The 17,496-nt window shown below is 35.4% G+C and overlaps 1 protein-coding gene across 1 annotated transcript in view; it reads left to right on the forward strand.

Moving 5' to 3' along the window:
* The window catches only part of ZNHIT6 (zinc finger HIT-type containing 6), a 59,647-nt gene that overhangs the window by 29,566 nt on the left and 12,585 nt on the right, over positions 1 to 17,496 (forward strand). Inside the window, exons 6-8 of the mRNA XM_039246946.1 lie at positions 5,908 to 5,976; positions 7,421 to 7,501; positions 8,900 to 8,977. Coding sequence (XP_039102877.1) covers positions 5,908 to 5,976; positions 7,421 to 7,501; positions 8,900 to 8,977 — 228 coding nt within the window. The remainder of the gene's footprint in view (positions 1 to 5,907; positions 5,977 to 7,420; positions 7,502 to 8,899; positions 8,978 to 17,496) is intronic.

Here is a 17,496-nt window from a genome sequence, read left to right on the forward strand (position 1 = left end):
TAAGTACTATCATTACCCTCATTTTACTGTGAGAAACCTGAGGCACAGGGATTTGTCTCTTGTTCAAGATCACATCAAATTATAAATTGTTAAGAATAGGATTCAAGCAGAGTCCACTTAACCTTTCCCCTGCCCCACCTCTCATTCTTACAGTATATTGGGTATTCTTCCTCTGTATAGTATACGTGAAGAACAAGGTGCTTTCATGTCAAAACGCTGTATTCCTCTCACAGTGATAGGGAAGGAAAACATCGTGCCCAGGATTGGTGGTTGACCTACTGCCTGAAACAGAAGCTTCTTTGGGCTCATTCCAAATGCCTAGTGAGCCCTTAGGAGTGCTCTTTGTGTAAATATTGGGTAAGTAATAAAGTAAGAGAGTGGGATGAAAAGAGTAATAGATTAAGAGAGTGGGATGAAAATTGGTGACTTTTTTCAGAACAAAAATAATCAAGCTCATTTAAATTTTATATTCTTAGTTCTTAGAATTCAGCCTTCATATGTAACTCTTAGCTATAGAATATTTCTTGAGGAAGATAGGTTTGAAGCTGTCATAATGATTAGATAAGTAACCCTAGTTCTAGTTGGGTAATAATTTCTGAAATAAAAAGGAAACCTCTTGAAAGAACACTTCCAATAATGAATATTTTTAGGTTTAGAAAGAATGTTAAAATTAGTCCTTTCCTTTCTATGATTACCATCCTGCATTTTCCAATGACAACATTTTTGACTTTACTGACTGTAAAAAAAAAAAAAAAAAAGCAAATTGTTATGTCAGAGATTTGTTTAATACAGGCGTATAAAGTAAGAATTAAGTCCCTTCATAATGGCAAGAAATAACCATAATTAAAAGTTTGGGGCATGTCCTTCATACTTGTAAATACATGTATGAATATATATTTTAAACATAAATGCCATCATTCAACACATAGACTTTTCTATCTCAGTACATAGAGTTCTGTGTCATTTTCATTCATTATGTAGATTTACTAATCAGTTTTTTATAATATCCATTTAGATTTTTTTTCCCTCTTACAAAGAGTAGCACAGTGGACAGGAGCATATGTCATTACCTGTCCAGTTATTTCCTTGGAATAAATTCCTGGAAATAAAACTGTTGAGGCAAAAATATGTTTATTTTTTCATTATGAATATGTATTTATTGTCTTTATGAACTTGAATTGCCAGAAGCTCACACCAGTTTATATTCCTGTCAACAATGGAAAGTGTTCATTTCACCATGCTTCCCTAATATTTCTGATTTTAACAGTGTCTTTGTAAATCTGATAAGTGAAAATATTTCATTTCTGTTTGCATTTCTTTGGTTATAAATGAGCTTGAAAGTCTTATTATATCAAGAGATCAGTGCCATTTAAAAGGATCGGATGCCTTTGTTTTCTCCCCTTCTTCCTTGGAATTGTGGTAGCACTCCAGAGATGAAAATTAGCCACTTTAAGTCATGGAGGTCAGAAGAATAATTGAGGATATGGGTATAGAACTTCCCTCCCCTCATAAGTTTGTGTTATCATCCACATATTACTTTCTTGAAACTGGGAGAGAATGATCCTAAATTCTAATAAACATTAGCTCTTAAGTAAGTGCCCCATATTAACCTGTAAGTGCCCCATATTAACCTGTTAAAACCAAGTATAAAATAACATTTATTTTCCTTTCTTAATGCATGTGTTTCTCAACTTTTTTTTTTAATGCCTCCCAAGGCACCCTTTTAGACATTTTCCTTCTAATTGCTCCTCCATGGTATTTTGATACTGTAGATATATTGTGTTTTTGTTTATGTACAGTGGCCCTTTGGAGAGCCACAAACCATTGTAATGTTTAAGATTTTTTTTTAACCCTCCCAAGAACAAATTTTTACCCTTTTTGGGGTGGTGCTGCTCCCATTAAGAATGCATGATTGAGGGGGGTAGGAGAAAAAGCTTTGCTATGCATGAGTAATTGCTTTCGTTTCATGGGACTCAGGTCACTGTTATCTTACTTTTTCAGGTGGTCTATAGGGGAACATTAGATTTAGTAATTGCCACCATTACTTCACCAGTCTGTTATCAAACAGTGCCATGAGGTGCCTAAGTTCCCTAGAATATTCAGGTACAGTGACATAGTTAAAGGTATTTTGTTTAATTTAGGGAACAGTAGTCTTAATATAGTAAGAATAATAGTAAATGTTTAAACCTCTATCTCAGTGATTCTCATTGGTAGTGATTTTTGCCTCCCAGAGGACATTTGCAATAATTGAAAACATCTTTGGGTGTCACAACCGAAGGAGTGAGTATTGCTAGTGGCATCTCCTTTGTCAAGGCCTGGAGTGCTGGTAAATATCCTACACAGAATCGTGCCTCCCCTGCCCCCCATTACCTTACCCACCATAACAAAGAATTATCTGGTCCAAAATGTCAGTACTGCCTAGGTTACGAAACCCTGGTTTATCCCATAATTCTACTCCTTACATTGTGTCTTCATAAAATAGTCCAAAATACAAAAATAATTGTATGGAGGGGGTGGGGGTATGCATGCATAAAGATACTCACTAAAGCATTACTAGCTTTTTCCCTTTATAAAGTATGTTCTTTTATAAAACTTAGTAATACAAACAAAAACCATACAAAATTATCCATAATGCGCCTCAGAAATAATGTTGAAATTTTGGTGTATGTGTATTTTTGTAAGTGGGGCATGTATCGCTATATATAATTATGAAAAGTGGGAAACAAACTTATTTCTTTGAAGAACAAACTGATGGTTCCCAGAGGGGAGGTGGTTGGGGTGGGGAGAGGGGTGAAATAGATGATGAGCACTGAGTCATAAATAGACTTAATGAATCACTATATTGTACACCTGAAATTAATAGAACGCTGTATGTCAACTACAGTGGAATTAAAATTAAAAACTTAATTCCTTGAGAGTTAGGAAGAGATTTGATTGCCCAGTCAGGACTTCATTAGTTTCAACAACACTGAAGAATTGGCAACTACTTTAGAGATTAATTAACTCACCCATTTCAGGAATTCTTTATACAATACCCTTCAACCTGTCTTTGTGCATTTGTTCACTTAAATCTTCTGTCCTGAATTACTGTTTGCAAATGCCTTTTAACCATAGAGTTAAAAAGTACAGGTTTTCAATGAAGCTAATTTCATTCTATGTGCCAGTTGAGGGTAAATGATAGACCCATTTCTAGGGATAGTGTTATTTTTTCTTTACTGTACTTTAATATGGAAGAACAAATGGTAAAATATTGGAAGCAATCATGATGTCTATCAGTAGAGAATGAATAAAAAGATTTTGGCATTTTTCACAAAATGAAAGACTGTAGTAGCTTAAATTAATGAACTAACTGCATGTATTATAAGTAAACCTAAAGCATAATGTAAATGAAAAGCAAGGCATAGGATATTAGAGTATGGTAACTTTGAAGTAAATGTTAATATTACACAAAATACTATATTGTTTATAGGTGTATGCATATATGTGTGCATGTGTATATATATATATATAATATAAAACCATGGATGGTAAGAATATACACACAACCTCAGGATAGTACCTACCTCTGATGATGAATGGGAAGGGAATGACATCAAGGAACAGCAACAAGTTGGATCATCAACTATTTCAATAACCTTTTATATCTTTTTTAAATATTATTTAAAATTTTTTTTCAATGTTTTATTTATTTTTGAGAGAGAGATAGAGACAGCATGAGCAGAGGAGAGTCAGAGGGAATCACAGAACCTGAAGCAGGCTTCAGGCTCTGAGCTGGCAGTCAGCACAGAGCCCGACACGGGGCTCGAACCCACGAACCGTGAGATCATGACCTGAGCTGAAGTTGGACACTTAACCGAATGAGCCACCCAGGCGCCCCAATAACCTTTCATTTCTTAAAAGAAAAAGAATTTCAAACAAATATGCCAGTTTGCAAGTTGGTTAAATCTTGAGTATGGGTGCATTGTTCTTTATACTCTCCTTTTCTTTGTTTTTGAAATATTGCAAAATCACATCTTTTAAAAAGTAAATGTACTTTTCAAATTTGTTCATGTTTGAACTGAGGCCAAATAATTTAGCAATGTGTATATAATAAAATAGTAGTGAATGACTTCCTTACAACCACAACTAGTTAACTATAGCAAAACAATTTCCAAGAGCTTTTCTCCCTTTGTTTTTGGAATGTTAAGTACTTTCTGATGGTATTTAGGGTCTACTGAGTGTTAAGGAAGATAAATGGTTCTTGAAATTACTCAAGCAATGATTGGGGTAATTTAATATGATTTAGAATTCCACAAGATGACAGGTTCATAATCTTTTCCCCCCTGTAACTTAACATGGAAAAAACAAATATATTTAGAAAGAAACCATATTATATATCAGGATTTGAAAAACAGTTTATTTCTTACTAAGAAATATAGGATCTCTGAGTCTCACCCTTTTTTTTTTAATGTTTATTTTGAAAGAGAAAGAGCACACACAAGCAGGGGAGGGGCAGAGAGAAAGAGAGGGAGTGAGAGAGAGAATCACATTGCAGGGCCTCCATCCTACAAACAGTGAGATCCTGACCCGAGCTGAAATTAGGAGTCAGTTGTTAAACTGACTGAGCCACCCTCGTGCTGCCTCTGAGCCTCTTGATGCTCTGACTCTTTCACTGATAATGAACGTTGCAAGGGTGTTTTGTTTTGGAAGAATTGTTTATTTAAAACCATTAACTTGCATTTGCATTCAGATTTTTTTAAGATTTCTTCCTCTGAGATTTTAGACATCTGGTCTTTAAATTAGTAAAGGGTGCTTTATGCCTTTGTTCTATCAAAAAAATACATATTAACATGAATGTTTCTTATATGGTAAGTGGCACTCTCAACATAAGCATAATCAAGCATATTTTTTCTAGCTAATGCCAAAAACTGTCTTGTTACTAAAGAAAAGTTGCATAAGCAGTTCTGTGATAACTTACCCTAAGGTTTTTACTTGATTTTATGGTTATTGTCTTCTGACAGAAATTTGACTAAATGATATGAATGTTTGGTGGGAGATATTTTACTAGACTGTATTAAAATAAAACTATTTGAGATTTTGGAGCCAGGCTGCTAAGGGGTAGATTAAAGTGATGCTGGCCATTTGCTTGGGCCTGCTGCTGGCCATTAACTTGCCAGTGGGTTGTTAGAAATTTCTCCTAAATAAAGAAAACCTGTAAAAACCATCATATGGTGAAAACATTTAAATTTCTGTATTGGATTCAATACTTTGACCCATTAACTTTTTAAAAGAAGGAATGATATATAATATTACCAGACTTAGATATGTTAAATAGAATATGGTTATTCTAAAATTAGACATTTAGTGAATTATTACTGTTGATCATGTATCAAACCAAAGTTTAGACCTGGAAGCGAAGGGAATCTAGCTCAGATGCGTTCTGCTTAGCAACCAACTTGTTGTCTACTGTTTTGCTACTGAAGGCACGTACTCATGGCTAAGAAGTGTATCTGCAGCCAGCTGGTCACAACCGGACAACACTTCGTTCACCTAATTTCCAGACAAGTCAGGAAAAGACATCAGCTCATCATTTTTGGTCACGAGCAGATTTATTTGTAAACATCAAGTAGTAGCACACTGATCTCAAAAGCCCATGAGCTGTGAGGAATTGCCTTCTAATTCAGGAATGTAAAATCCTTGTAATTCAGAACTGCTGCACTTAATTTTGTTTTCCTTTTAAAGATCCTTGCAAATATATTGTTTAAAAAACATAGACTCTAAAACTCTAGAGAAGAGAGTAGAAAAGATACATTAAATTCTAAGAATACTTTTCAAATTATTATCTGAAAATGAAAGTTCAGGAGGTTTGGTTTGTGTGCAGACTTTTATTATCTACCTTGATCCTCAGATGATTATTTTCTGATTTAGAAAACAACAGTTTTGTTGGCATGTGAAGCTCCAGTTTCCTCAGAGTCAAGCTGTGTACATAGAAAAAAGGTACAGTACTACCACTATTTATTAAGAACTCCTTTGTTTTTATTGTGTTTTTGTATTTAAAATAAACTGTTAACTTAAATGTGATAGCAGCAAATGAATGTCAGTAGCAGAATGGATAACTCAGTTGTTGGTATCTTGATTCAGTGAAATGCTCAATACTATTGAAAATGAAGGAGCTACAGCTACATCAACATGGTTGAATCTTAGAAATAATGTTGAATGAGAAGAGCAAATGAAGGAAGAATGCATAGAGTGTGATTCTATGTCTAAGTATAAAACAGTGTAGTCTTTAAGAATAACTGCAGAGGTGGTAAAACTCTAAGGGAAATGATGAGCACAGAATCATGATGGTGTTTCCTTCAGCAGGGGATGTAGACATAGGAGAAAAATGCAAGGAGACACAAGAGGGCTGAAAACTTTGTTTCTTAGGTTGAATGGTTGTAGAACAAATGAAAATGACCCAGAATTCTACTATGCAAAGATTAACTGCTATTAACATTATGGTGTATCCCTCAAAAATACATTATCTTGGACATATGTATATGGGTGTATCCTCAAAATTGGAATTAATTTGCATAAACAACTTTTTCTACGTTTTTCATATTTGTACATTTTTAAGTGCCATTTAAACATTTTAAAGGCTGTGTACTATTTGGTTCCTTAGGAAAATTGTCCAGTTGCTTTCTAAGTAATATATTGAGCATATATATCCACATTTTGCATCACGTGTCCTCTCTGTAACTGTCCTATGGATTTTAGTGAAGAATTTCCTTATTTGAAGTTGTATACCAGACTAAAATCAGGGAAAGAACTTCAATTTTATCAGTAGAGTTACGTAGCACATTGGTATATATGAAAAAGTATAAATGATTGAGGAAAGGTACACATTCAAAGTGTCTTAATTTTCTTTGTGTAGCTTTATAGTTCAAAATACTGTGCATACTTACAGGAAAGTTGAAAAAACTTGAAATATGTTGTTTCCAGGGAGAGTAGTATAAATTTTTTTTACCCTGGTCTTAAGATTTAGAATAAATAAATCTGAACATGCACTGAAATTAGCATCATCTGAAACGTTTTTTCAAATTTTTCATTTCTGCAGCTTTCAAATATATTTCATCCTGAATTTATTCATTCCATCTTTGAGCACAGGTGTGTGTTAAAAGAGGCTTCGTGTTTTTATAATTGATTTATAGGGAGCTTCTCAAAATATTGCTTTTTAGGACTTTATTAAGTGTGTCCAAGAAGCCTTTTTGAGCTTTTTTCGTAAGAAATTTTTGCTTAAAACGATGTTATATTTTGCCAAGAGTAAGACAAAAGGTCTGTGTTCAGTTATTTAAACAAAAAAGTCACAAGATTTAGCAATTCTAAGTTAACGCCTTTAGTAGAAAGTTACAAATAATAAATTAAGTCTTGTTTTTGTTTTTTTTTTGTTTTTATTGGGAAGAGTACCAGATGATAAAACTATTAATGAAATCCTAAAACCTTACATTGATCCTGAAAAAGCTGATCCTGTAATTCGTCAAAGGTATGTTTCAAAAATCTTGTAATTTTCTGAAGTTATTAAAAATGTTGAAGTATTGATTATGTGAATATGTGAAGCCATGACACTATTAGAATGTGACATGCCAGTGCAGTTTACTTTCTGTGTCATTCCTTAGTATTTATTCAGGCTTTTTTAGTCACAGATGATGCTTTTGGATAGTCACAAAAATAGTTCTTAACACTTAGTATGTACTGTTTTCTAGATACTAGTTGAAGCAGATAATAAAAAATGTGTAAGTTAATTTAATCCTCACAATAACCCTTTAAGGCACATTACTGCTAATATGCCCATTTCACAGATGGAGAAACTAAACCTCAAAGTGGTTTAATGACTTCATACTGCAAATAAGCAGGGATGCTGGAATTTAAACCCAGCCGGTCTAGAGTCAGAGTCTGCACTCTTAACCCTTATTAAATCACACCTCTTGAAAATTGAATCAAACTCTGAAATTAAGAGTTTCCAAGTAACTCTTATAAAAGACAGGAGAAATCTGTTTTAGCCACATCTTCATAAAAATAATTAAGATACATCTGCCTCGTCTCCAGAAATGCAGCGTAGACACAAATGGTTATATCTGGGCTAGAATAGCCAGCTCTGTCCCTTTTTAGCTGTGTGATCAGGAATAAGTTACCTGATTTACGGACCTTAATTTTCTCCACTCGATAAGGTTATTTGAAAGTAAAAAACAAAAAAAACATATGTATAAAGTTACTAGTACAGGGTCTAACACACAGTAGCCAGCACTAAAAAAAGGAAACTCTTATTAGAGTGAGTGTAAATTAGTTTTCCTGAGCAGGAACCCAGTTGACTTTCTTTTCTCCAGATGATTCCTGCTTGGGATACCTGCTTGGTTTGGTTCCAGAGTAACCTAGTGTTTAAATTTTAGACTGAGTGGATTTTAAAATGTCTGACCCAATTCTAATTAAATCTCATCTTTTGGTGCCAAGAAAAGGTTGTGCCCAGGCTGAACCAGAATCATGTCCCATATCAAGCAGTGTCTTTGAAACATGTATAATAGTGTATTTCTTTACTTCTTTTTATTGATAATCCAGTTGTCCTCATTGGTCATATGTTTGGAGTGAGACAAAGCACTTGTCACTAAATTGGATACATTTTTAAAAAATAAATAAAAATAACAAGATTAACTTAATTTACTAAAATAGATATTTTTTAAATTAACATATTGTACAGAGACAAGAAAGGTAATATTTTAAAATTCAGATCCTTGGTTAGAAACTATCTTTAACCCCTTTTCTGTGCTTGGATAGTTGAATTTTAAATATTATTACCTACTCATAAATGTTTAATCTTCTGTAGATACTGTCTTGAAATATATTAAAAATCAGTTTTTCTTCCTTCAATATGACATTTTTATTTCAGGTTGAAAGCCTACATTCGCTCTCAGACTGGGGTCCAAGTTTTAATGAAGGTTGAATATATGCAGCAAAATTTAGTAAGGTAAAATTGTTTCCCTCCCATTTCTTTAAATATTTTCAAATTCTATAATATAATTAAGTAGCTTGATTAGCTTAAGTAGCTAGTTACTATACTAATATCACTTTCAAATTAAAATTTTAAAATAATCAGACTTATAAGATAAATTCAATTGAAAATTACTTTGGTTAGGGGTGCTTAGATGGCTTATTCAGTTAAGCCTCCAACTCAACTCAGGTCATGATCTCATGGTTTATGGGTTCAAGCCTGATGTTGGACTCTGTGCTGACAACTCGGAATCTGGAGTCTGCGTCAGATTCTGTATCTCCCGCTCTCTCTCTCTCTGCCCCTCCCCCGCACTCTCTTTCTCTCCTTCTCTCTCTCAAAAATAAACAAACCTTAAAAAAAAATTATTTTAGGGTGCCTGGGTGGCTCAGTTGGTTAAACGTCTGACTTCAGCTCAGGTCATGATCTCACAGTTCGTGGGTTTGAGCCCCACGTTGGGCTCTGTGCTGACAGCCATCTCAGAGCCTGGAGCCTGCTTCAGATTCTGTATCTCACTCTCTTTCTGATCCTCCCCTGCTCATGCTGTCTCTCTCTCTCTCTCTCTCAGAAATAAATAAAACAGTAAAAATTTTTTAAATGAAAAAATTATTTTGGTTAAAATATTTAAAAATAGCATTGTGTACAACTAAGAGATTCTTAAATCCTGTTTCAACTTACTTGAAGAAATGTTCTCTATGACAGTTCTAGTGTTCAAGTTTTTGCCTTTGGGAATACAAAAACTTATGTGATCAGCTGAGCATTGCATATATTGCAATGGAAAGAACACTGCAGAGATATGTAAGGAGAGCTGGGTTCTAACAAACCATATTATTTAAGAATTTTTTTTTTTTAGACTTTATTTTGAGAGAGAGAAAAAGAGAATGAGTACAAGCAGGGGAGGGGCAGAGAGAGAATCCCAAGCAGGGTTCACGCCATCAGCATAGAGTTGTACGTGGAGGACTCATGATTTCATCTGAGCCACAATCAGGAGTCTGTTAGCCGCTTAACTGATTGACCTACCCAGGTGCCTCTTCCCTACACAGCTTAATTTAGTATATTTATATGCAGTTCGTGCTTTAACTCCCTTCCTTCCCCCAAAAGATTTAGGGTCTCAAATGAGAGAAGGATGGAAAGTTTTGTGGGTTTTGCAAGGATAGCTATCTGGAATTACAACATCCATGTTAACCAAAATCGGTATTTTTGAAGTTGGTAATCAAACATGTAATTAATGAGAAACACTGATGTAAAAGGTGCATTCTTTCAGTTTTGCTTAGCAAAATCTTAAAGTCAGTTTCATACAAATTCATATTTAAACAAAACCATTTGCATTGTTCCCTTGGAATTTACCTCCAGTCAATCATTAAATAACTTTTCCTTTTATTATCTGTTACCTCTTTCAAATTCAGTTCCTTTCTTAACATTTACCATATTTTACTTAATTCATGTAAACATTACTTATGTTTCATACCTTGGTGCGTTCTTATTGAGTATACTGTGGCTTCAGTCTCATAAGCCTGTTAAGAAAACATCTCTGGGGGTTTCTGTGAAAAATGAAATCACTTTTTGGATAGTTGTCTCATCTCATCTTCTCTAGGCTGTGGAACTAATACATACTCTCCCAAGTCTCCTGACAACCTGGTGACGTGTCCATCATCCTAACACTTCTCCATCACTCTGAGCATTTGCCACCTCCTTGTCATAGACTGGCAGTGTGGGGATAACACTTCAGAGGGATTATGGAAGGGAGAGAGTAAAATTGCTATCCATCAAAATGATTGCCTTATCATTTCCTTTGTTGTACTTATCTGACCTTAAATAATTATAAATAGTCACCATTGGTCACTCTTTTAATGACTTCATGAATGGAATTATTTGTTTTCTTAATTAATAAGCATGTATTTGAAACACCATATTGTTTTATAGAGACTTAATAAAAATATTTATTTTGGTGTGTTTGGGCATCAGCTTGACCATGGTCACCTTACTTACCTAATCTGTGAGCCAAAGCTAAGGAAAACAACCCAAATCATTTTGGTACATCTGCTAAGAACAAAAGGTTTGGGGTTTTCTTTTTCTTTTGTTTTAGTTTATTATGATTGTTGTTCGGTTTCTTTGTTGTTTCCATTAATATTTCCTCCATTACCTGAAAGAGAAGATTTGCTATATTTCCATGTTAAGTCAAGGCAAACGGGAGTGGCCAGTGAATTAATGTGCCAACTCACTAAGCCAGTCAAACTTGACTCTTTGACACAGTATCTTCTTCCAGAATTCAAGGAAGCCAAGATTGTATGTGTTAAAAAGTAGAATACTGAGCATTTTAAAGTTTATAATACAGGACAGACTGCTTGGGCCTAGATAGCATTCATTTTTAACTTGGAAATGTATAATTTTTTTTTAAATCAGAAGTTTAATTTTTTTTCAATGTTTTTTATTTATTTGTGTGAGAGAGAGAGAGACAGCTTGAGCAGGGGAGGGTCAGAGAGAGAGGGAGATACAGAATCTGAAGCAGGCTCCAGGTTCTGAGCTTGCTGTCAGCACAGAACCCAACATGGGGCTTGAACCCACAAACTGTGAGATCATGACCTGAGCCAAAGTCGATGCTCAACCGACTGAGCCACCCAGGCGCCCTGGAAATGTATACTTGAAATGCTTGAAGAGGCAAGGAGCATGAAGATCTCTAGATGGAGATCTCAGCATATCCTAGAAGGCCAGGGCTTTCCAGGAGTGGGGCAGAAATGCCTATAGCATGACATGATCCAGAGGGAAATAGTTGGGAAAACCATTTCACGCAGTTGCATTAGAAAGAAATCAGGATGCACAGAGACGAGAGCACAGGAAAATATCAGTCAAATTGGTAAGGTTTATTTTAACACAGAGGGTAAACCTGAACCCAAGGAAAAGTCAAAGAAGTGCACTGAATTGAAGGTCAGATGACCTAATTCTAGGCATTCAATTTCTCAGTGCTTCATTTTCCTTTATGGTCCTTTATTTTATCTTATTTTATACCTTTTTTAGGAACCCAAGGAGGACCAGAGTTGGGCCTTGGGTTAACCTTAGTCCTCAAAGGGAAAGGAATGATAGATTAATAAAGTAAAAGGGGAGTGTTAACTTCAAGGAATACCTAGAATAAGCTGTTTTGATAGTAAAACTAAGCTCATCTGAATAACATGAAAAGTATTTTTATTTTATGTTATCTATATAAAAAACTTAACATTTCAGATTTCCCCGTTTGAGTTATTTATTTGAACTCAGTGATCTATGAAAACATCAAAGAAGGGGGGAGGTTACGGATTAAAAAATTGCCTCTCTGAGGGCGTCTGGGTGGCTTAGTCGGTTAAGCGTCCAACTTCGGCTCAGGTCATGATCTCACAGTTTGAGAGATCTCCACAGATCTCTGCACGTGGAGCCTGCTTAAGATGCTCTCCCTGCCCCTTCCCTGTTCACGCTCTCTTTCTCAAAATAAATAAACATTAAAAAAAAAAAAAAAAGATTTTCTTTCCTTCTGCCCCCTTCCTCTGCTTGTTCTCTCTCAAATTAAAAACCAAAGTGTTTTTCAGATAATGTATTCATAGATAGGCTGAGCATGTAAATTTGATTGTATAATTGCACTTATATCATTAAAGGAAAGTACATTCAGAGAACATCTAAGTAAGATTATTATAGGTTTTTAAATGTTAGACTTCTAATATAAGATAAGCATGCTACAATAGGATTTTATTATTTCCCTAAAAAGTACTTACAAGACAGAAGCCCCTTGTTTCCTGTGGCTATTGATTTTAAATGTATCCTACAATTTACAGCATTCCAGTGACTCCAGAGTTAAGTCTTTTTAACCAAATACTTGATGTTGCCAGTTTCCACTGGTTGTGTTTTACATTCTTGGAGGATTTATAACAATTGTCTCATGATAATATACCTGATGAGCTAGAGCAATCTTAAATGTTTCCCAGTTTTTAGCTTTGCCATACATGACTTTTATTCTTATATTTAGGGGATTATAGAATGCAAGTCTAACCCTAAGGAATTTACTGCTGATGTATTTGGGAGTTTTCTTTCCAGAAATCACAGTGTTTGAATTTGTGTTTTCTTATAAAAGCTAACATGGCTTCTTAAAGTAAATTCATGTATTCATTCCTTTGCAAACACTCTGTGATACTCACTGTGGTCCAGGTGTTATTCTAGACATTAGGGTGATGGCAGTAAGGAGAGCGATTCCTGGCCCCGGGGAGCTTACATTCCCTGTGGAAGAGAATTCATGTAAGGTGCTTGTGTTACTTGCAAGGACTCTTTTTCTCCTCTTAGCCCAGAAAGTAAATGAGTGGTTTGGAAACAGAAAAGCCTATGTTGGTAATGCCAAGTAATTAAGGGGCAGCCATTGTATTGCTGCTCACTTACGCTATTATTGACTGAAGGATTTAGAATACTCTGAAGTTTGATACTGTTCATTCAATTTTAATTTTCCAAATCTGTTTTCTGTATTTTACTTATTAATGGAGAAATTTATTTTCCATAGCTACATTTTCTTTATGTTTACTTTGCTGCTTTGATGTTTATATAAGGTTCTAGTTTTGATAAAGGTGTGGTTTAAGCTGTTATGGGACAGTTTTTTCCAAATTTACTCAGAAACCATTTATTAAGCACATTTAATCTTCTAGGCATATAAATAAAAATTGAGGTTGATATAGGAATGAATTGGGTACAGTTCTATTGTAGTGGGGAATACTGTAGTATTCCTGGCATGGATCGGCTTCTGGAGGGATGGAGGTATAGGGCCTGGAGAGGCTTAGGGCACACTGAGTTTCAAGTAGAAATGGCATCGTTTACTGGAACATTATTTGCAAAAAGAATGGTGTTTTTATATTGTTCATTTCTTATTAGGATCCCTTCAGAGCGAGATTATATCATATTCCAGTAAGAAATAGCAATATTATCCTTTCAGAATACATAGTCTGTGAAGAAGTAGACCTGATTTTACTTTAAGAGGTTCCAGACTAGACTTTGTAGACCAAAAGTCTCACCATTGCAAACACTGAGTTTATTAGATCATTGCTTCTCAGACTTAGCCCAAATTATGAGATGTTCCAAAATAACCTTTCTGTTTTTATCCAGAAAAAGAAGGAAATCTGTTTAAAACAAAAAGTTTTATACAGCTGGCAGTTGACTATATGTTATGCAGTACTTTTTAAAAAAATAACAGCTTGTTTCAGCCATTTTGTAGTTCTTACACTTGTGGGAAGTAGCCTAAGTTCAATATTAGCTATAATCCCAACAGGCTGCTCATTAGCCACATGGAAGCAGATACTCAGTCATGGTAGTGTATATTTCTTTTAACATAAATTGGATATTGAAAGAATATGAGATTTGAGGAGCTTATATGCTTAAGGTGTTATCAACTGTTATTTCTGTACAGTGACTCCCACATCTAGATATATTTTCAATCTTTCTCCCAAACTCCAAATCCTGGTGTGACTCTGTCTTCACTTACATATCTCATTAAATCTTAAACTGTTTAGACCTTGTCATCCCACATCTGTTTTTTCCTGAGGGGTGTGTGTGTGTGTGTGTGTGTGTGTGTGTGTGTGTGTTTTCAATATATATTAAATGGCTTGATTATGTTCCTGGCATCTAGGAAGCAGTCAGCAAATGTTGATACTTACTCCTTGTTATTGGCACTGTCACTCTTGTAGTATATGAGACATAAGACCTTAGAGCCTTTTTACTTCTCCCATGCCACCCGGTTTTACATGGTTACCTCCATAACGAGTCTTCTCTATGTTCTCTCCTCTCCATTGTTCTGGATAGACTATTGTTATCAGTATCTGCAGTGGAGCCTATCCTTTCCCACCAACTAGCTATGATTTCCTTATCATTTGAACCTTAAAAAAAATATGTTGTACTTCTCATAGTTTCCTGCAGTCAGGTTTTTCTCCCCAGTACAATTTCTCCTATTCAGTGATAAACTCTTTTGAAGACAATGACTACATTAGGCATCTTTATGTTTATATTTCCTGCAGTGCTGAGTCAGTGACTCCCATAGTATGAATTCAGTGTTAATTTTTTAAATAAGTAGTATACTAATTCACTTATATATATGTGTGTGTGCTTGCTATTTGCTAGATGTTGCTACGACTTTAATACCCAAAAGGAGAACTGAGACAACTTTTTCTGAAATGGCCAGAGAGTAAATGTTTTTGGCATGGTGGGCCATAAGGTTACAATTGTCAACTCTGCTGTTATAGCCCATAAGCAGCTATAGATAATATATCAGTGAATGGTATGACTTGTGTTCCTGTAAGACTTTGCTCACAAAAAACAGACAGTGGGCTGGATTTGGCCTGCTGACTATAATTTTCCAATCTCTGCTCTAAAGGATTTTTTTATTGGTCATTTATGACTATCACTTAGTCAGTTGAGGGCTTCAGTTCTCAAATTGTAAAATGAGAGCAACAGAAAAGTAGATTATAATAACTCCCAGTATAATTTAAAGTTCCTTCAGAAAAAGTGGCACCTGCTCAGAAGACAGACTTTTTGATAAATGAACTTGACCTAAAGTATCCTTGAGCCCCTTCCATGTGCCGGCATAGTATGATACACAGGCCTCTAAAAGACTAGCCCTCGGGGTGCCTGGGTGGCTCAGTCGGTTGAGCGTCCAATTTTGGCTCAGGTCATGATCTCACAGCTCGTGGGTTTGAGCCCCGCATCGGGCTCTGTGCTGACAGCCAGCTCAGATCCTGGAGCCTGCTTCGGATCCTGTGTCTCCCTCTCTCTCTGACCCTCCCCTGCTCACGCTGTCTCTCTCTCTCTCTCTCAGAAATAAATAAAATATTAAAAATAAAAAATAAAATAAAAGCCTAGCCCTCAAGGAGCTCACAGTCTAGGAGAGAAGGTAGAATGTGGTAAATGCTACAGTAGATCTGCAGAGTAGGTACCTGAGAAGGCATGAGCATTTTGCATAGACACTCCAGACTTGTCTTATTTTTATGGAAGCACACACCGGTTGCCATCACTCTACTACCAAAGATTGGCACATAAAGTCGAGAGTTTAGACTATAAATCCAAGCCAAGCTAAAGTATTATTTAAGTTTTGACCTAATGAACATCACAGAAGATTGTTACTCTTCTTGGGGACACTACCCTATTGTACATGCACAGATTCTGTTGTTTCATACTGTACTGGTTGTATTTAATAATTTTTGAAACACTTTTTTTTCTTTTTCTTTTTCTTTTCCTTTTTCTTTTTTTCTGAAAAGAAACTGCAAAAGTATGAGCTCTTTTTCTTGGATGATTTTATTTCCAGGCTGAGAGGGTGTTTTTTTAAATAAAAACTAAGACTTCTTTACTTTCGTTGGATCTATAACATGAAATGTTTTAAAAATCATTTGCAGTGAAATTAAAGAGGTAAGATATTTTTTCGTATGTCATTTTGATTTTGCCTTTGTGAAGGCCTCAAGCGAGACCCACCTGACCTCTTTTTGGCTTTTACCAACACGCAGTTCCCAGGAAGCAAAGACCGTTTCTACCTTAGAGCAGACCTGATGTCCAGTTCATGTAGCTCGCTCAGATTCTGACTTCCTGGATTTTCAACTCTGCCTACAGGATGCCACCTTGCACCCTTAGTTGATTCTAAGACCTGGTCTCTTGCCCACATCTCCTCATAGCACTGCCATATCCCTCCTTGGTTTTCACCTGGCCCTATTAGCCAGTTATCCCTCCTTACCATAAACATTTCCCCAGCTGAACATTTAACCTTTATTTCTTCTTTTCTCAGAACAGCGCTTCACACATTTCAGTGTTCATCATAATCTTTTAGGACACTTGTTGGAAATTTGGATTTCCAGCCTACCCTCATAGGCTCTGGTTTAGGCAGTCTCACACAGGACCCAGAAACCGGCAGGTGTTTTGTTTTGTTTTGTTTTGCTTTTTACAGTGTCTGCCTCTTTTAAGTTATCCCTGTGATCATACTTTGAGAAGCACTGGCCAGGGTGTAAACTCCATGAGGACATTTTTGGTTCCCATACAGTGCCTAGCGTATTTTTTGTATAATAGCGTTTGGTAAATGTTTATTCAGTTGAATTGTTGAAGCTGTATAAAGAAATAAGTAATTTGATATTAAGATGGATTTTTGAAATCAGATTCTGACATCTTTAAAGATATTAACCTGTACTTTTGTCTAATTGAACTAGAAGTAGAAAATTAAATTATCTTATTTCCAGTTTATAGAATTGAAAAATGTACTTTGAAGATATTCCACATAAGAGATTTATAATATATGGTTAAAAGTCCAGATTTTTAAAAATCTGTTAGAAAACTGAAGATCTTGGAAGTTAACATTATTTGGAGAATAATGGTACAGAATTAAATGCATTGTCTCAGAGAACATTAAAGGAATTCCAGCATGTCTAGGAACAGCATCAGCTGCTTTCAGACTTTCCATGAAAATTGCAGGCTCCATTGCTGCCTTTTAGTTAGATCCCGTGAAAGTAACTGTGATGAAGGAA

Source organism: Hyaena hyaena, unplaced genomic scaffold (genome assembly GCF_003009895.1).
Source record: "Hyaena hyaena isolate Hyena2069 unplaced genomic scaffold, ASM300989v1 scaffold_286, whole genome shotgun sequence".
Taxonomy (NCBI): Eukaryota; Metazoa; Chordata; class Mammalia; order Carnivora; family Hyaenidae; genus Hyaena; species Hyaena hyaena.